Raw genomic sequence first — 21,944 nt, forward strand, 5'->3', positions numbered from 1 at the left:
GTTACATCCAAATGCGAATAAAACGTCCTAGATAATGATTTTGGAGATATTAATATGTATGGTTAATGGTTATCGTTTAGGGCGATGAGGCAAAAAAATTCTTATGAATAATTTCAGCATATTCTAAACTGTCTGTGCTGGCTGCACTTTTTGTTGGAGAGCTATCTAAAAGCTCTTGCAGTTCTTTTATCGTTTCCTCCTCGTCAATAAGATCAATAATATCTCGTTTGGGTTTCGAGTACGGTGTGGTACTTTCTTCTCCAGTTCTTACAAGTATTGGAGTTGACCTTGTGCTTCTTAATCTTCGTACCCTAATTGAATTGAAATATTCATCGTTAGTTTATGAGACTTAAGCCAATTCTTTCCAGGAACGAATGCTTGTTATCATACAGAGCTAAGGGGCCAATGGGTATTTTTTTTGTGAAACTTGATTTTAAGATAGCAGACCAACAAACTAGGACTAGTGACCAAACTTTTGAGGGGGTCTCCGACCCCAACCGCCAAACGGTGCCCGCGGGGCAGCCACGCCCATATTTGGTCCGATTTAGCCAAATACCCTTCACATGCCCAAAACCCAGATTTTAGGTGCTCTACTTGTAACTAGTGGTCTTCTGAACTCGTATATGAAATTTCATCAAGATTGGACAAAAAATGACTGAGTTATGAGCCAAAAACATATGCCCATATTTGGGCATACGCACCAATTTTGGTAGATTTCGTCTCATAAATTGGTCAAATATCAATATTTTTGAATTAAACTTACTTTATATGAAAGGTAAGCCTAAACTTAATATTCTCTGTAAGTTATAGCTTTATGTCTGTTTAAATGTTGATACTAAGGCGAAAAGACCACAAAAAATGAACTAAATTGCCCGTATCTTGGTTCGCGATATTCGCGGAATTGATCTCATTAAAATTGTAACAACTCAATCAGTTTTCAAAATTTTTCCATGAAATTTTCGGAATCGACTCGAAATCGCATTTCCACCTTATTTTGAGAACTGATTTTTGATCAAAAAAATTTGGCGACCAAATTACAAAATTTTCCCATGTTCAGGGTATTTGGCTAAATTGGGCCTAATTTGGACCAAATATGGGCGTGGCTGCCCCGCGGGTACCGTTTGGGGGTTGGGGTCGGGGACCCCCTCAAAAGTTCGGTCACTTGTCCTGGTTTGTTGCTATCTCGAGATCAAGTTTCACAACAAAATATCCATTGCCCCCCTTTAGGGAGCATACACCAAAACAGTGGTTTGTGCCGTCCAGATCAAATGACCTCATAGGCAGTTCAGTGACCTTCTAGCGCACCGTTTAAAGCGAGATGAGGAAGGCAACAAATTTACATTTTTTCAAAGGATGGCGTCCACTTTAGTTCACTGTTTTTAGAACTTACTAACCATTATTAGACAGTATATTTCCAAAATAATTAGCTTCTAGGTAAATGTAACAAATCACTATTATCTGATATTGAATAACCTTTTCATCTTGAGCTTTGTCAACTCAATCCTACCCTGACATCTGGTCACCGAATCAGTACAATCCTGAAAATATTTCACATGAGATTTGCCTTCGTTTCACGTTTGGTGAGAAGGAAAGTTATGCATTTTAAATTGTTATTGCATTAATTAAAACCCCCTGTGGTCCTTCTAATAGGACAGTAATATTTTATTAAAAGAACAACCAGCATCAATCAACATAATCTGGTATAAAATATGCTTCGCACAATACTGACCTTACATGTCAGCAAATGCTCCATTTTCTTTAGAGTAGTAGCCATTTTTCTATTCTGAGACAAACACATTTAGCTGCTATTAATATTATAACGCAGTATGCAGATAAGCAAACAAATATTTAGTATGATTTTTGTGTATGTAAAAATTATCCTTTAAATACTTTTGGGGTGACATTTAGTAGTTCAATGATAGAGAAAATAAAACAGAAATGTATTGTGACAAACATCGAGCCATAATTTATTTCTCTTAAACAGAGATGCTTCGGTTTTCAAAAGAAACGATTCTTAATCGCAATAATTCATCTATCTAAAATGTTTTAATAGCTCTTGCATGCCACTCGAACACGTTGTAAAATAAGACAAACTGTTAACTTAAATTATAAGAATTTAATAACAAAAGGCTGCCGTTGAGCGTTTTTAAACGTCATCCCTGCTAATAAACAATTACAAAATTTCTAATTTTTCTCAAAAGTCAAAGCTCTTTATCAAATTTAAATGCAAGGTACTCATGGATTTTAAATTGTTGATTCAATTTAATTATAGCGTGATATTGGACTCGTCTTGCTTGTCCATTGTCAAAATGTGCATAAAAAAAGTTTAATTGGTCAGGAAAATATGTTATACAATAAACATGGTATAACCAAACAATGTCAATTAATTACAAAACAATATTATTTCCACAATCCTTGGCCCCCACACAAGAGATTGTGACACGAACCAATTTGAAACATTCACAAATAAATAATATTGGACTCGTCTTGCTTGTCCATTGTCAAAACGTGCGTAAAAAAGTTTATTTGGTCAGGAAAATATGTTATACAATAAACATGGTATAACCAATCAACGTCATTTAATTACAAAACAATATTATTTCCACAATCCTTGGCCCCCACACAAGAGATTGTGAAACGAACCAATTTGAAACATTCATAAATAAATAATATTGGACTCGTCTTGCTTGTCCATTGTCAAAATGTGCATAAAAAAAGTTTAATTGGTCAGGAAAATATGTTATACAATAAACATGGTATAACCAAACAATGTCAATTAATTACAAAACAATATTATTTCCACAATCCTTGGCCCCCACACAAGAGATTGTGACACGAACCAATTTGAAACATTCACAAATAAATAATATTGGACTCGTCTTGCTTGTCCATTGTCAAAACGTGCGTAAAAAAGTTTATTTGGTCAGGAAAATATGTTATACAATAAACATGGTATAACCAATCAACGTCAATTAATTACAAAACAATATTATTTCCACAATCCTTGGCCCCCACACAAGAGATTGTGAAACGAACCAATTTTAAACATTCATAAATAAATAATATTGGACTCGTCTTGCTTGTCCATTGTCAGAACGTGCGTAAAAAAGTTTAATTGGTCAAGAAAATATGTTAATCAATAAACATGGTATAACCAAACAACGTCAGTTAATTACAAAACAATATTATTTCCACAATCCTTGGCCCCCACACAAGAGATTGTGAAACGAACCAATTTTAAACATTCATAAATAAATAATATTGGACTCGTCTTGCTTGTCCATTGTCAGAACGTGCGTAAAAAAGTTTAATTGGTCAAGAAAATATGTTATACAATAAACATGGTATAACCAAACAACGTCAATTAATTACAAAACAATATTATTTCCACAATCCTTGGCCCCCACACAAGAGATTGTGAAACGAACCATATTGAAACATTCATAAATAATAAATATACCCATTACTTTGTTGGGATCCATTAAACTTTTGCACACATCACAAAACTCTACTTCCTGTAAAGGCGAATCAGACATCCTTCATCCAGCCTAGCATTGTATTTTAGTAACCGACTACAGATCTACGTCAGTAATACATTTTCACTCAGTATTCAGTAATCCTTGATAAAATCCTAGATGAAATCCTAACTAAAATTCTAAATACAATTCCTAAGTAAATTCCTAAACAATATAAAATCATATTTATAAACGTCGTACTAATGATTATCAAAATTACAATCAAGTAATGATATACATATGATCATTTCGAAGATATAACCATGATGAACAACTAAAACCATATCAACAATCCCCAAAACAACCGCATTTCTTCCAACACTTCATGTTCAACTTTTTGCAAGAACAGTTTTTACAAAGTGAAGGTTGCGATGTTCCGCTTCGACCACAAGAACAACGGCTTCTTAGTTTAAGAAAAGGGTCTCTCGTTTTATTAGATAAATCGTACACGCGGCTTGTCCACAAGGGAACACAGGCACCGTTCGAGTTCACCCAACCCCACTGATAAGGATCCACATGGGGAGGATCAGGGATATGAGCTCGGCCCCAAACATTCGTTGCAACATACAGAGCACGGCGCATGTGCAGGTAGAGTGCAGCCTTAGATGGTGGCAGTTGGCGCAGAGTCTTGATTGTCTTGAATTTAAAGGTATCTACTCTACCAACCGAGCAACCCAAACTCGGATTCCTCACTTTGTAGGTTGTTAACACAAATTGCATAACTTCTTCAAATTTGTCTATTAGCTTCAGAGGATCCGCCATTAACTCACTAAAAACTCGAGGAATGATATTATCTTTTAAATAGATGTTGAGCCATGACAGCTGTCCAACGTCATAAAATGACTCCACATAGTCACACCCTGACATTGAAAATAGCAGGGGTAATCCTCGTAGCTGATGTGGAGTAAACGACTTGGATGCCAAGTTAATGTTAATGAAGAGGATGCCAGTAGCAGATTTCCCAGACATCAATATGATGTTAAAATTGTCGGTTTTGGCCACTTCACAGAAGTGATTATAATACTGAATCAATATGATTAAAACGTCAGTGTCATTACTCCTAACAACAACTCTCTTCAGTCCTTCCTGAATCGCACTAACAATATGAAGTACGATTCGGGAATCCGCCTCAAGGTGACTACAATCTTCCATTTCTGAGATATGATTTGAAGTAACCTTTCGGCGGTTCGTGAAAATATACTTTCTGTTTAATAATAATGATTTCTCATAGAGAAAAGAAATTAACAAGTCATAAAACTTCTCTTTGTTTTTAATGTTTTTCATAAAATCTTTCACGAAGTCCTTGGGGAACGGTGATTGTAATGAAAAATTAATATCACTTCCAGAACCCCGCGAACTCCGTGTTTTTTCTTTGAGCAAATGTTTGTCAGTATAATTATCGCACACAATGTCGATACGACAATTGTTGCGTCCAATGTTTGATATATATTTCCAGATAGCTTCACAGAAGCTGTAAAAGTTCACATATTTTCCGGCAGCTCCAAGAAGAATCACCACGAAACTGATGTCAACAATAAGTGCACCATCAACTGCAAAAGCTGCTTCCTTAGTAGATGATGACGTTTTGTGAATCCTTTTCAGTACGGCGCTCTTCGAAGAATTGAAACTTTCTCCGTGTTTAGTAAAGGCACCAGGAACATTAAATGGCTCATCCTCAAACGCCTCGACAGCTTCATCAAACCTATCAGAAACAACATCTTTAATTTCCTGAATGAATGCTAATTCCTGATAAGAAGTTAGTCCTACTACTATAGGCGGGAGCTTTTCCTTATCTCCAGGGAGGAGCATTGAGTGTTTTTTAACGGGATCAGTGAAGTCTGTAGTGCACTTCACTAATCTTTCTTCCTTGAATATCAAGTATAATTCTTTTCCTTTGGATACCAAAGATCTGAGATTTTCCGTCATGGTCTTACAAGAGTTCATGGATTCTCCATTATGGAGGAAGACAATTAAGATATGATCAGCACTGAACGGGTTTGTGGAACGTATGATGCTTTCATAAGCTGATTTTACGTTTCTCAAAAATGCTGTTTGGACGGACGTATGGTCATCATGACGATGCTCATAGTCGTCCTCACGTGAAATACCCATAATGTCCTCAAACTCTCCCACGACTCTTATCAGCTCTGGACACGCTAGATTCCAGATGGAGCCGATGTCACTACCTAATGCTGCCTTGTAGGATTTGATAAGTTTGTTTGTTTGTTCGTGAGCTTGATCGCAAGCTATAGAAGAGAAGGGTCTTCCTGTCACCGATACGGCGAAATGTCCTTTAAGGAACTCTGAATACAGAGATGGGTTTGTTGACTGTAGCTGCTGAAGATCATCTACATGCACAGCCAACCATCGTTCATAGTTTATTCTATCCAGCATGAAAGCGTAGGGTAGAATACTTTCTAGCACTGAACAATACAAGGCGAAATCGCGTTCTCTCGATGCTCTCTCGAGAAGAAGGTATAATATCCCCAAGTCCAAGATCATATTCCAATAGTGGAACATGTCTGAATTTATGAGGCTAGATTTTTCCCACTCATCCCAGTCTCTTCCATGATTGCATTCATGTGCAGCAATCTTAGCCTTGTAAAGCGAGACAGTCACAACCTGATGAATTTTTGAAATAAAACACTCTAATGTAAAAATAACGAATCAATTTTTTTGATATAAACACACTTTCTCTGGAAATGCTTAAAAACACGATTAGGGTGCTCATGCTTAAGATATACATATTGTACATATTGTACATATTGTACATATTAACAATATGTTAGAGATACATGTACAGACTACAGATCTTTCCTAGGTCTACGGATCTTTGAGAAGATGACCTTTGTCTAAGATGAGGCTGCAAATTTTGAAATGGAATTAACAAAGTTTTATTTATGTCATGCACTTCAGGCTTTAGTTTGAATCAGATATCATGCACCGTTGATGCAAAATTAAATCAAGCATATCGCCAAATATAATTACCCCTCATTCAATAATTTTTTATTACCTGGAGAATATACTTTGATCGGGATACATTGTTCGACACTGAGATCAAAGCAGTTCCAGCTCCAGTCTGGGTCATGTTAGCATTGTTCAAGCACTCAACAAGGCCACTCCCCTCGACAAGACGAGCGTACATTGTCAGGACCATCTGAATATATAGTAAGGTCCAAAGAGAAAAGATATGCAGCGTTAAATAACAATTTTTGACTAATGATATTATCGATATTGATCGTGCAGTGTTGTGATGGGCAGTGTTCAGTGGAAAAAATGCTGTTGAATATAAAAACAAAGACATGAAACCAAAATAGGCAAACAAGGTAAACTCTCTTATCTTACCTTCTCGATATGAAAGCCGCCCATCAATGGAAAGTAAGTAGATTTCCCGTATTGCTGCGGGTAAAACCACTGGATCTCTTTACATCGGGCATACAGTGGCTCATCAGATACGTCAACTGTCACTTGTCCCGGATTTAAGAAGGCCGTTGTTTTCCTGTAAGGTTTCCTGGTTAAGTTGGGTTAATATAATGTTTGTTTCTTGAAACGAAACTTTATTTCATGAACTTAATTTCACTGTACCACTTATACTTAAAAGATATACCAAAGTGCATATATTATATATATACTGCACAAATAATAATACAATACACAGTTACTCGGTTAGACAGACATTTTCTGTCAAAAAGAACATACTTGGCAATATCGATCGTGTGTCTCATCATAGTGTGAGAAGTCGGAGATTCTTTTTGTAGGGGGTATGTCCCAACGATGGTTTTAGTAGGAGCGCTTGATGTTTGAGAGTGAAACACTCCCCAAGTGATAACGTTAGAATCTTCAGATGCTGCACACACAGAGTTCAACCAAGCTATCTCCTTTACTCGAGCTTCCTGGATCTGATTGGGAGCAACAGTTAATCGTTTAAAGTAACAAAGAAAAATGAAAATTTGGAGATGCGTGAGAAGACGTATCCAGCGGATCGGGGGTAAAAACCATCACCAATTCGACTAGACGTTTATCCTTCAGTATTAAGTGTCCGTCTTCCGAGAAGATTAAAGTAGGGTAAAATGATCAGAGGCAACATATAAATGAGACGGCTACAGAATCGCATTTTACTTTTAGCGGTTTCCCACTGTAAGCCGTTTCTAGCAGTATCAGTCGTTTCTCACATTTTTTGGCACAGCTTCAGTGCTTCACACTTAAGGCACATTTTTCAAAATTGAAGTTATAAAAACCAAGTTCAATCTATCGTTATATTCTGGGTAAATTTCAAAATAAGGAGAATCAGTTACAAATTATGTCCAATTAACTGTCTTTAAACCAATTGATTTCCAATTATGGATCGTTTTCAAACGTCTTGCACCGCCACCGTCTGATCCTTACAGTATAAAAAGGTAAACGTTTTCACTAAACAGGGGATATTTCACCATCATAAGACATTCACAAGCAAACTATTGAGGACTGTATATCTATTTGATTTTTATTCAAATTAACTAAAGCTCTTAAACTTCAAGCTGACATATTTTTTAGAAAGAATTATTAAAATTACCTCCTGCAATAATTTGTGGGTAGCTTTCCAACACACAGAAATATCTGCTTAAAATTCGTTGCAGGTTCGCATTCGCCGCATATTCCAAATATTTGCCGCTCTCAAGCCGCACTATGTGTCAAATTTTCCACGCATTAAGAAATTTTAGGCAAATTTTCGGAACATTTTTCCACTTTCGTATGTTGCCCCTCACAATAATCCACAAGATATGTCCACAAGATACTATATTAATTTAATATATTTTAATGTATACTTTAATGTACGTCTTGATAAATGTTTCTATGTTACCAATACCTTTGCTTCTGTGTTCAATTCTCGACACTCTCCACGTTGAACGGAATCAAGTTTGTATGTTTTCGGAATAAACGTTTCTTTACAGGGATCATAGGAAAAGTAATCAGGTAGAGGTGTTGTTACCTCTTTTACTTCCACATATTCCGCTGTTTCCATGGTGGTACCACAATTATCTAAAAACAGTGTCAATAAAAACATCTTATTATTTAGTTTTAAACATAATAGCAATACGGTTACGCAATACGCATGAGGCTACTAATTCATCGGGTCAAAAGCGGCTGACGGTATCATCATTTCGGGAGAATATTGTTGGCTCTTCGTACCGAGTTGTTTTAAACTTCTTATAAAAGCCAACTTTTATCAGGTATCATGTAAGAATTTTGGCGTTAATACCTGCATATACTTCTTACCTTGCGTTGGGAACTGGAAAACAGACATTGATGTTCCGTGGAAATGCTCAGAAGCAATCCTGCTGGTGACGTTGCTGTCCAAGTTGTCTTTTCCGTGAATATGGAACAGTCCCATCCGACAGTTTAATGGAGAGACCACCTTATTATTAGAGTAAGTCTTGGCTGAGAGTTCTGCCAAGGATATGACCATCTTCCTATCTCTCCTAAAATGGCATACCTGAAAATGAAAATAATACTTACAGTTGGTTAATAATTTTAATTAAATAAAATATATCGATATACGCTATGCAGCTTCTTATTAAAGTAAAAATTTACAAAGTTAATTATTTGTGGTCAATCCAACTACATACGCGGTATCGTTTAAAGATGCGGTCATTGAAACGAAATAGCAAATTAAAATGTAGACTTCCTAACCTGTCCAGTAGCAGTCAGAGGATCCATGACGGAAGCTCGCTGAGTGTCTCCGTATAACTTCAAACTCATATAATGAGTTGTACTGGTCTCGTGCTCAGCAGCCCTCCTTCTATACAATGGATCCTGGATGGAAAGTAAATGAGAAACTATTGAATCGTTCATTAAATTGCTGGTCAGAACAAACGGATGTATTTTAGGTGATACTGTTTATGGAAAGTTTTTCGGTCGTGTTGCAAATAAGATTTGAACATCATTTGTTATGTTTCATATCATCTACTCCTTACAGGAGTGATGGAAGCATATTACAACGAATTATTCTAATGTAACTTACCATTTTCAGAACATCAGGTTTTTTCCGATGATTGTAATAGATTGAGTTTGATATACTCAAAATATCAAAAGACTCCACGTCAGTTACCCCGTAACACAGGTAGCTGACCGTCTTTCGAAGATCAACTGGAGCAGAAACTTTTTCAATGATGTTCTCGGAAAATGATCCAGCAAATCTACCGCCTGATGTGCAGTTAACAATCGAGTTCCGCACAAGTTTGAGATCGCTATGAATAGAGTTACTGCCCTGCTCCTTCTCAAAGGCTTGCTTCATGATACCATGAAGGTTTTGTTTTGCACAGATCATGACATAACGCCACGCCCCATCATGTTCAATTACAATTTCTGCTCCAATATGCGTCTTCACGGAAGACAAAAATGATATTTCATTGTGAGCAAATTCTTGGTCCTTGTATCTATCTGATATAGTTGATGATACAAGTTCATTAAACAAACTAAAAAGCTGAGTGCGGGAATAAATTCCTCCTTTTTCTATCTTAGCAAGCAATGCTCTCATCAGCCTCACTCGTCGTAAGTGACATGGACGTTTTGGAGTGCTTGGAAGGTCCTCATCTTCGATAAGCCGTTTCCCTGGTGTCCATTGGCTGGCTTCACTTGAGGGGGTATTGGTCAAGTCACTCTCTTCTACTTCATCTTCTGTAGCAACAATTGGATTGCCTGCTGCTGCTAAATCATTGCTGTTTTCTAGGGTATCCTGAAGGGCTTGGTCTTGCTGGATAACTTCTTCCTCGTTTAATTGAGAAGCTGCCGCTATGGGGGCATAAGCGGTAGCTGTCTCTGGTTTCGTCTGGTAACGTTTTCTGCATGCTTGGTGAAAGGATGCTTTGATTTCGTTCAAAAAGTTGGCTATCGACTGGTGGTCGTCACGTAAACCGCTCCATCCTATCTCATGAAGGTCTATGTCACTCCCGTGATTCACGTGATGAGATAGGAGGTTCTTTGCTATGTTAGAATTACCAGCATCATTTCCAACAATAAGCGGTTTACGTCCTGTCGTCTTACAAATTGAACATATCTTTCGAATCCTAATGTCCATCAAAAATGCTGAAAAGTAGGTCTTGAAAGGATCTGAAAATTCACGAAAGAAAAAGTTATGTGGTTATGTTACAACATAATCAACATTGATCAATCAACATTGATTTGCTTATACTCATGTTTGTCAACATGTTAGAAGCTTCACTATCTTATGTTACTATAGGTCATGAAATCAAGAATATGCTCTAAGACGATGGCGCCAAACCTATGTAAAATGACGAAATAATCAAGCAATTTGTTTATCTCGTTAAGATGATTCTAACCATTGTAATGACCAAGATGACCACTTATTTCCCATCAAAAGACCGAAGCTGAGATATCTTGTATTAAGTGTGTCAATCGATGCTCGTGAGAGTGTAAAAATGGGGTCTGAACTAAAAACGCAACAACTCGAAGTCTGAAGACTCTAAAACCATGCTTTACCCCACTTAATGTAATAAGAAAAACAAAATTAAGAAAAACAATAGTTTGGATTTAATGCAAAAGACGAGAATTTAGCTCTTATCAGAAGCAGAGATATCTCAAAATAAGTGGGATAAAGGGTGTGGTCATATAACTTTAGTCTTAGGGTCACGAAATCCTCTCCGAACTGCCTGGTTGGCAGTAACGGGTGGTGTGCTTTCTTGTTGAGTACAAAGGTTGGGACTTGCCAACTCAAAGTTCCCATAGGAACCAGGAAGTCAACACTAACAGCTACCAAGCACCAGGAAATTTCTCTTTCAGATATCAGATGCAAGATAGTACACGCACAAATGACGACACGTTAGACACAGATACCTAGCTCTAAGAGCCATTAAATCACCAGTAAATTTTCTTTCGGCATTTAGGTCCCAACGAAGTCACCCACCACAGAGCTACGGATTCCAATTCGCTCATTCTGACTACAAAGACACACGGACAATGAGTAGTATTGGCACTTCTCCCTCAAGTAACCACTTTTCAGGTCTTTTCAGTTAAGACTTCATTGAAGTGTGACCGGACGCTCTACAATCATCTAATAGCAGCAGAGTTCGACTAACAAATTTTTTGTTTAACTGAAGTTCATCTCGGACATCCTGCAGAGATGCTTTATCACAGCCTGTCCCATTACACGGGGAACCCTTAGATCTACAGTACCCTGGTGGACAATATAGCTCACTAAAGCATAACCGGACCAGGGATTAATAACAATGCAATGCTTCAGGGATGCAAATAGCACATCAAAATTTTAACGAATGCATTACTCAAACTTTGGATTCAATTTGTTAGCTCAACGTTACATGGTAAAAATACAGGACAGACAATCCTCCTTCAGGTTCATTGAGAAAATAGTACCCACTATTTGCATTACACATGGAAAGTATCCGGACTAATGATAACATAGGATCCCCATCAATCATTAATTCCTCTCAGATTCCCAGGCTGCATTTAAAGCACTCAACCTCACCAGTTTTAACTCCAGGTTCGTTCTGAACATCTCAGACCAACTCAACTTACTAGGTATTCACATCAAGTAGAACTTGGATCTTCCAGGACATGAAGGAGTAACGGTAAAGAACTGGCGGACGAATTCGCAAGGGATGATCAATCCAACAACATCCCCATAGGACCAGAACCCTTTCTCCCAATTAGGCCACACTCAGTGACAAAGGAAAATCACACTTGAGATGTTCCTCCACAAACATAAATGCAGGAATTTTAATTCCCCTGGAACTCACATCAGATGGCTAACATGGCCGCTGTCAGGAAAGATCACAGCCCACTAGTTTATTTTCAGAAAGTGGCAAACAACGTCAACTTCGAGACGCAAGATTATGAACACTTTTCAGGAGAAGCAGAAACATCCCAGCACCACCTCAGCAACTCTGCAAGGGCATTCAGATCGTGACACTCAGAATGAGGATAATTGGTAAACCCCTAATATAAGGACTACGGAGGATCTTAACTGTTCTAACCAATCTTTCCCCTTTAGCAAGATCACCCTGAACTCTACTATGGTGAGTAGAGTGTTACACTTTGTAACTGTGCTTAGCTTATCCTAGTATAGCTTTCAGTTAATCTTTCTAGTAAGATAAGAACTGTTATTGATATTTCTTATTGCATTTATTCTATAATGAATTGCATTACAAAGTATATATGTTTTTAGATAGATACCAACCATCATGATTTCATTGCATACATCAGAGCAATAAACATTAACAACAGTAAATTCAACCATATCTTCAAATTTGTGGAACAGTCGACAATACTGGATAGGGAAAACCCTGGATTCTTCCTACAAATGTATACATACTATCACTATCCAGAACTAATAATATTTGCGTTATACTTTCAAACCAATTTCACAGTGTGATCATTTAAACTTCATGTTATGGACGTCAGCTAAATAAGATGCAACCGAAAATTCGACATTAGCACGTATATTTGATATGAGAGTAAAATCGCGAAACAAAAAATTTGGTTAACTCTCCTTATTGCGATTTCTAACTGCGCGGCGTAGCGCGTACTTTGAAATCCAAATAAAAATTATTTTTGATTCAAATATCGGAAAATAAAATTACGGCATACAGCAAATCTTGTGTAAAAAAATGTGATTAACAATATTATGTAAAAAAAATTCGTCAAAAAATTTAAGAACACGATGTCCCGCCCAATTTTCTGAAGTGACAATTTTGGGACTTTGACGGGCTATAACTTTCGCTAGAAGCAGCCATTTCCCCAAAATTTGGTACCATATGACTCTACTCAATGAGACCTTTCCAATAGTGTATAATAAGTTGGGTTTTGAGACATAAAATCTCACCCACAAGTTGGCGCTCTTAGTACATACACTAAATGGTAATATGGTCTTACTTCCTAATTTCATGAAATGTATAAATTTGAATATTGAAGTATTTTTGAATGGCGATAGCGAGTTTCAAGAAGTTTTCTCTCCATCGGTAGTCTCAATTAATTCTGTGTGATGAATTTTCAATAATAACCAGGTTTTGGAGATTTGCAGTTCTCGATCTGGGAGAGCGATACGGAGCGGTCCCACGCAGGCCTGCTCCTGGTCAGTGTAAACGGTGGACCTCGTGAGAACATTTGCCGTAAGAAAAACTCCGTACAATGGTTTCCTGACTACAAGTCAGCTGGGTTTATCTGTCAGCGTCTTGGCTTCCATCAGGTTTCTGACACTGGCAGCACGGAGGATACACTACCGTTTCGGGCTCACTACAAATCTGGGATGTACAAGCTGGAGTGTAAAAACACTACTTACTGCATTTATGTTGATAAGTCTGGGTGTAACGGTGATCACTTCTACACTTACATAAAGTGTGGGTGTAATGGAAATTCTTACACAACGCCAGATGGCTGTGTGTTGTGCCCTGCCTTTAGCGACCCGATCACCAGCCCTGTACACCGCTGCTCCTGCGCTACAGGTCTGTACTGGTCATCTGACAGCTGTATACCGTGTCCAGCTTACAGCTACAGTTCTGATAACTCCACTACATGTAACGAGTGTCCTAAAGGGGCCACCTCCAGTCCCGGATCAGGATCTTGCGATTGTTTTGCTGGGCTGTATAAGAAGGGCGAAGTGTGTTTAGCGTGCAGTGGTAACACTTTCAGTAAGAGAGGTAGTGTATCCTGCACCTCCTGTCCTCCAGGCAGCATCTTCTCATCTGATCACTCATACTGCACGTGCGAGGGCGCGACACTGTGGGACCCGGCACTAAACACGTGCACTGATCCCACCTGCTCTGATAGTTCTACCAATTACCAGCGCCAGACAGATGACTGTGTCTCCCAATCCCCACATATCCTCGTCACTGTTCTTCTCTTCCTCATACTAGCTACTGTACTGTGTGGATTTGGACTCTTAGTTTTCTGTTTTCTGAGGAGAAGAAGAGATGACCAGGACGGAGTTGTTGTTATGAACAGACTCCAGGTTCCACCCCCTGTGCCTCCAGGACCTCCTTCTGGCTGTGTTGGCGTGGGGTTAGAGGAAGATTATGATAGGTATGATTCGAGACACTGATAACTTTTAACCAGGTTTCATATTCCCATTATAAGGAAATACACAGTTTAGTAGACAAGTATACATAGTTAATGTTGTAGACCCAAATACTATGTATTGAGAAGTCTGAATTTTAAGATTGATAGTTGTCATCCACAAGGGAGTATCACCTCAATATATGTATTTAATTGTAGTTGTGAAAAAGGTTCAAAACTATTTTCACAATTACGATCCAATATCTTGGGGCGACTGTGGCTGGATACCATCATTACTGACTTTTCGATTTCATATCAGACGTCAGCTAACGCTTATAATAAGAAGTCTGAATTACATGATTCGCCAATTTTATTGTTCCAGAATCCAGGTTACTGTTCTTAGGTTGCCTCTGAGATCAGATTAATCAAGTAAGCCTATGCTAATCTATTACTTCTAGATTCAATATACACTACAGGGTGGCCCATAAGTGACTAGTCACTATGTATATACAGGGTGGGCCAAAAGTCAGTGTGCAAACGTTGGCCTTAATAGCTCAGTCACTGAGTGCCCAATTGAAATACTTCCTTCTGGTATGACTTAGTACCACCACTGGTTCGAGGAATTTGTCAACTCGAAAAATATTCGCGTTCATTTTTTTCAAATGGAGGTTCATTTTCACATTTTTTTGATAGTTTGGATAATCGGATCAAGCTAAATGTTATTGAATTGTGTTTGGCCATTCGAATTACGTTTGCCCTGAAAGAATGAGAGTTCTAGCTTCTCAGATGACCGAGATATGAAGCATAACAAGCTTGTTCATTACGTGTGATCAGGTGATTGGTTTACCTAATCACGTGATAAGGTGACCCCGTTAACTACCCCGTTAAACATTATGGGAATTGTTAAGGGTGCCCAATTAAGGTGTCGTGTCACGGTGTCACATAATCACCCAGTCAATTTGTTAACGAGATACACAAAATGCTTGTTAACTTCGTCATTTCTAATCCGTTTTGCCTCATTTTTTCAGATCATATGCAACATTTGATAATCTACCGTCTCTAAAAAAATTAGGCGTTCAGGATTTTCAGAGAAAACAATATAGGTGTTTTAATATTGAATGGGCGTGGTCTAAAATATTCGAATTTTCAAATTTTGACGACGGAATCCTTGAACCAGTAAGTACAGTATGCCATCTGCAAAGCAACAGCTCTCACATATAAAACTCAGCGGAGGTATAAGACCCAACGTTTGCACACTGACTTTTGGCCCACCCTGTATATATCACCATTAATCATGTTATACTTTTCCATAGTTTTTAAACTTACATCATGACTCACCTTTTCTATTAATCTCAAAATAAGTTAACGGCTATTTTTAATCTGTACACCAAATTTTAGCTCAATTATGCAGTACCAATTATTTCTAATAGAACATTTTTGGCTCGTATGATGAGTTTTAATTTTTATGTTAATACTAATAGTTAAATTGTATATCTGTGAAACGTTTAGCAAATTATCAACTAATTGAACGGATTGAAAATATTTTATTGAAATAATTCAACAATTTTAGGTTTATCTGTTATGATAAACCGGTTTTTAATTTTTTGAAATGTAGTTTTAGTGTGTATCTTTTGTAGTGTATCTTTCATCATACAAGTTTAATTTTTTATTTGGACTTAAAAGTATAATATTAATATGTGATATTTTATAACTACTTTTATCGTGAGTAGATGACAACTTTGCACGTGTTTTTAGGATTAATTTTGCTACTAATAACTGGTATATAATCGTTTTTCTTGTATTTAAATTTTAAAGCCTGTACACAACTTCCAAGAAAAGTGTACCAAACTTCTCATGCTACAAATTGCAGCACACAACTCAAAAATGAGATTTGATTGAAATTATGTTTCGTCCGTACTTTTAATGTTTAGTTGAAAAAAGAAAACTAAGTAAGGACTAAGGATAAAAATTAAGAACAAATAATTTTACTATTTATGGTGGGGTACTGTTCTCGTAACCTTTAGGAGCAGGTACCACAAGTTTTAGGACAGTAGTATTTCCTCATTCTCTTCCCCCAATCTCCCCCGTGACTGCACTCGTCCTTATACTTGTCACACAGCTTATCGTTGATGTTCACACAACCTGTTAAACATTCTGATTCAGTTGAAGATAATCCAAAAGTTCAACATAGAAAATTAAACTACCATATTTATCGAATCTCAGATCAAAAACGAATAAAAACTAGCAACTCCGACAAACCACAGAAGTTGCAGAACTTTCGACAGTCGAGTGCGTGAGCAGTAAAGTAGTCCACATCACACTGGTGCTTGTTACGACAGAAGTCGTGCTGGTCGGCGCAGTTAGCTGGGTCATACATATTGTCGTCTCCTGAGGGTTACAACTTAAAATGCAATGTACGGTTCATCCTAGTCGTACATTGAATTATTCTCTACGAACATTTAGATCACTTAGTAAAGAATACGATATCTCTGCACTTGTCGGCTGGTAGTGGTACCAAATAGAATGAGCTCGAAATGATAGCACTAAAAGTCTTGTACTAACCTATGTTAGTGCACCAGATTTGTGTGTCGTCAAAATGATAGCAGCCTTGAGCCTCCCCCCAGTCACTGTGAGTACAGTTCTGGAAATGAGTGGCACTTTCTGGGCATTTCACATTCTTCACGTGGATTGGCAGATGGTATCCGTTCCTAAAAATTAAAAAGTATTCAACCTCTACGTTATACTAGCATATGTATTAGAGGTCTTCATGTTCTAAATGGTATTCACTTACATGGTATTCACAATATTTGCAATAAAAATTAAATAGCACTATCAGATTAATTTTTACTTAAAAATGTATTCATAATCCTACCCGTTGTCCGTTATCTGACTTGGAAATGCTCGCTTGTAACCCATGAACTTGCATAGGACGTTAGCTGTGACATCGCCCATTCCTGTTGAAACAACCTATTGACATTGTTTAATGCAGCTGGGTCTGTTATTTCAGCTAATAATCAGATATCTACTAAAACCGAGTACATATTAATAGAAGAAGTTGAAATTATTAACCTTTGTCATAACAGACAGAGCCCCACTCCCCACCATCTTTGTTAATCTCAAGTCGACCTCTCCATTTGGCGTCATTGTCTGTTCTCCCTAGTTTGAACTTGTACTCAGAGTGCTCATCTGACTCTATTTCTTCCGCCGTTACCAGAGTCAGTGCTGCTAGACTGCAGACAAGTATTCGTAACATTTAAAAGCTCAAAAGTTCGTTCAATTTTGCGGAAAGTTAACTACCAACAGCTTTGATTCACTATATAACTAAAATTAGTTTTAAAGCGTTACAGGATTTAGATAAAAGTTTAGATCAAAAGTCGACAGCTGCAATTGTTGAATTGAAAGTGCAAATGTAATTATGAAATTTAGTCACCTTGTCTCTGAAAGTGTTAATTCTATTCCAGCTTAGGATCCATTGCTGGAACTTCTATTAGTTCAACTTTATCTTCAAAACGTAATTATTTTCTTTCTACAACAATTTAGAAGATAGAACTAGAAGTCGCAGCTGGCCTCGATTCTTACACCCTTAGCACAAAGCACTGCCACTAGGTGTGGAACCTAAATACCTCTGGCTTAATTCATAGTTGATCCGCTAAGATTGGAAGTTTCGACGGAAAGAGGTGAGTGGTGACTGATACGAAAAGCCATGTACGATGCATGCTACATGCTAGGGTCAGCTGACTGATCACTGATGGTGTCATAATCAAAGCTGATTTTACCCAACTTGCCGGTTTATGGCTCGCTACCAGCTTTTCACGAATACTATGATATTATGAATATTATAATAGGGGAGGGAGAAGTGAAACAAATCACAAATCCGCGCAGAGTGACGTGATTATATTTGAAACTGGGGTCAATTGTGACTCTAAGATCATGGTCAACGGCATGGAGCTTAATCTAGACGAATCCCTCACGTGCAAAGATAAGCACATTATTTACGTTGCACAATGCCAGCAGTGTAGGACTATTGAGGGATCTGAGGACACTTACTTTGGGCAGACGTTGACTCCATTCCACATTAGGCTCAATGGGCACCGGAACAAGTTCAACATTGACGACCGTGCCCTCTACGAGCACTCAGCCTTATCAATGCATTGTTACGATGTACACAAGGACACTTTCAGTTTTGACTGTTTCAAATTCGGGATTGTGAAAAAGACTAAACCTTCCCTATTAGATAGGGAAGAGGCTAGATTTTGTGCAAAGTTTAGAACTAATGTTTGGGGTTTAAATAGGATGGAAATTAAAAGATAGTTTTTTTGTGGTTTTTACCAATATCTGTAATTAATTAATTTTAACAATTTTGTGCCAATTTTGCGTCATTTTTCCTTATAAATTTTATCTACCACGCTATCAGTGAAACAATTTTATCGTATTCCAAATTCTGATCGACTTTCATGATATTCTCTAATCATGACCTTTTTATAAATTTTTGAATCTCTTTGACTGAGTATTATGATTGATTTTATCTGACTAATTTATTTCTTTTTTGTAGGCTCTAGCGATGTAATAAACGAAGTTTCCAGGCCAAATTTGTGTGTTTCCCTTCGTGTCCAAAATCAATCATAAAATATAGTAAATAATATTCTTGATTCCATTTAGTACATAATAAGTTGGTTTTATTATCTTGCAACACTACTGCACAACAAAAACTGCGCCTGTCCACCAGCAACAGCGCAGTCATACGAGCGTGCTAAAGTCGATCTTCGAGATTGTTCTAAAAGGGCCCCCGACAGTTGAAATCAGTTTGGATCGATGTATTTTCGGACGCTGATTCAAAATCACCCCCCATGACATAATAGGGTTAAAATGCTCCCCTGCCGAGATATTGGCGAAAAACTGTCTTGATCACGTGATATGACCGTATAAGGAAGTTGGTCGAATTTCTCGTTAGAGTTAGGGTTTCAGCATATGCTTTTGTTAGGGATTGGGTTAGGGTTAGGGTTGAGATCAGATAAGAGGGTTAGGGTTTCGAAAAGTCGTTCAGGGTCAGCTAGAGAACGGGTTGAAAAAGTTACGTGACAGTCGAGTGTAGAGTAATTAATCATCATCGGCATCCGCAGTCATAGGTGACGTGTGCAGCCAAAGCTAAGCCGCACACCCGGGACCCCCAACCCATGTAGCTGATACACCTCACAGCAAGTATACCAAAGTGGCTCTTGCTTGTGAAGGGTGTATCAACTACCCGCCGAGGCTATATATAGTAAGATATTAGTGTGTTTTATTTATCAAAATTGGAAACAATTTCGTTTTTACATGTATAGTATAGTAGAGGCTCTTACGGGCAAAAAGACGTGTTTTCTGCTATGAGTTTAGAGACCTAACTATTAATTGGACACAATAGTATGATGTGTAAGGATCGAGAATATGTTAAGAAATATAAATATAGCCTTATAAGTCACGTGCTATTCCAATGCGCGTTTTAAACTTTGACAGCCTATAACTCTTAGGCCTATAAAGTAATTATATTCATGTTATGTCAGCAATACGATCACATTGTTTTCTATTTGGTGTGAAAATATGAGCTAGAACGGACATAATCTCGCTGAGTTATGGCTGTTTGAAATTTATGATGAACGCGCGGGTGCCCATTGATAACAACTAAATGCTTTTGCGCGTAGTGCGCGTCGAAAATTAGGCAAAAACGCTTGCGGAGTGACAATATTCAAACTTCTATAAAGTATATGAAGTGGGTACTTCTCGGAAAGGAAAATTTTAGTCAAACACGATGTGACTATTGTTGGGTTGATTTAATACAACTGCAAAAAATCATTCAAACTTTAAGCAAAAAAGGGCACATTCTTACCACTTTTTTGGATTTTTACCTGCGTAAAAACAGAGCGTTTTGTTTTATTTTTATATCATCTTGTGCGGCTATGGGCTATGTTTTAGCTATTGCCATGCAAATTTTGCCGACATGCCAACAAAATTTACTTGCTCAAAATATCAAAAAACATGGTTTTTTGGCCTATTTTTGGTCCAAAAATCGGTTTTTTGCGATTTTACCCGCGTAAACTCAGTCCAATCATCTCAAAACCACTTTTAATTGATTCTACGGTCAAAAATACGTCTAGTAAGGTATATCTGGGGTACCTAGCGTATCGAGCAGACAATGCCCGTAAGAGCCTCTACTAGTAAATCAAGCGTGCTAAATAACTTTACATTTTCACATAATTATGAGTCTTCGCGTACTTTGGCGAAGACTCATCAAAAGTAGTTTCAAGATGATTGAACTGATACAAGGATACAAGGATACAAAAGTGATAATTACTTTATTGAGTACACAATAGTTGTAGGTAGTTCTGAAATAATTTAAGTTACACAATTCTAATTATTTACAAGTGTGTAGGGATAATTTAGAAATGTTATATAATGCTAGTTTTAGAAAAATAGATAAATCGAGTTTGTATGGTTCAATCTTATTTTAAGGTCCTATAGCATTATGCACTTGCCAGTATTTGAGTGGAAATCTGGGCTCTTATAATAGGCTGTATGATTTTCGTTCACAGAGAGAATTGAATGCGGATTGCTCTTGCTGTGGCAGTGAGTGTGGTAGGATCTAGAGTTTTGTTGGAAAGCAAACCGACTAGGTCAGTAATGTTTTGGGGATGGAAATTGAATTTTTCCCTAACTGAGGAGTAGAGCAAACAGTCAATCAATACGTGACTTTTGTCTGATATGAGTTTCCCCGGGTAAAATCGCAATAAAGCGATTTTTGGGCCAAAAATAGGCCAAAAAACATGTTTTTTGATATTTTGAGCAAATTAATTTTGTTGGCATGTCGGCAAAATTTGCATGGAGATAATTAAAACATTGGAGGACTTCGCAGCTTCGACGCGCCGCGCAAACTAGCATCCTTGCTTTATCTCGATGGGTTGACATCGTCAATCAAGTTAAAACACAGCCGCACAACATGGTATAAATACTAAACAAATTCTTTTATTTTCCCGGGTACAGGCTAAAAATCTAAAAAAGTGGTCAAAATTTAAACTTTTTTGCGTGCATATGGCATAGCACTTTAATTTTGATATTTTTAAATTTTTAAACATTTATCTTGTAATAAAAAATAATTTAGATATATTGTATATTAAATGTAATTTTGACCAACAAATTCATTTTTAATGGAACCATAATTTTAGGTGCGCCGCGCATATTTTCGAAAATTTACACCGCGGTATGAATATCGAGCGCTAAAGCAAATTCTGTCATATTTTCACAAGAATACATATAGTTTATTAGTGTTATTGTTGCATTTCGAAACTCCTTTTCACCCTATTTGGTCATCTTTTTGATGTGTAATTTGATTACTAACTATGTTTTCATGAATTCTCATTGATTTGGAGTACCCATTCATACTATTTCCTA

General features: G+C 37.4%; 1 protein-coding gene across 1 annotated transcript; it reads right to left on the reverse strand.

Annotated features, from left to right (window-relative positions):
- Positions 1–16,485: 16,485 nt before the first annotated feature.
- LOC134815691 (uncharacterized) lies at positions 16,486–17,861 on the reverse strand. The gene is made up of 5 exons (XM_063824252.1): positions 17,592–17,861; positions 17,395–17,476; positions 17,085–17,230; positions 16,782–16,910; positions 16,486–16,664 (listed from the first exon to the last, which is right to left on the reverse strand). The coding sequence occupies exons 1-5, from the start codon at positions 17,773–17,775 to the stop codon at positions 16,543–16,545; spliced, it is 663 nt and encodes a 220-aa protein (XP_063680322.1). The 5' UTR covers positions 17,776–17,861; the 3' UTR covers positions 16,486–16,542.
- Positions 17,862–21,944: the final 4,083 nt, after the last annotated feature.

Source organism: Bolinopsis microptera, chromosome 5 (genome assembly GCF_026151205.1).
Source record: "Bolinopsis microptera isolate Bmic1 chromosome 5, MBARI_Bmic_1.0, whole genome shotgun sequence".
Taxonomy (NCBI): domain Eukaryota; kingdom Metazoa; phylum Ctenophora; class Tentaculata; order Lobata; family Bolinopsidae; genus Bolinopsis; species Bolinopsis microptera.

Coding starts and splice junctions, on each gene's coding strand:
- LOC134815691 (XM_063824252.1), bottom strand. CDS start 17,775: ATGTTACGAATACTTGTCTGCAGTCTAGCAGCACTGACTCTGGTAACG. Junction 17,477..17,591: donor CTCTGTCTGTTATGACAAAG/GTTAATAATTTC, acceptor TTGTTTCAACAG/GAATGGGCGATGTCACAGCT. Junction 16,911..17,084: donor AATCTGGTGCACTAACATAG/GTTAGTACAAGA, acceptor TGTAACCCTCAG/GAGACGACAATATGTATGAC.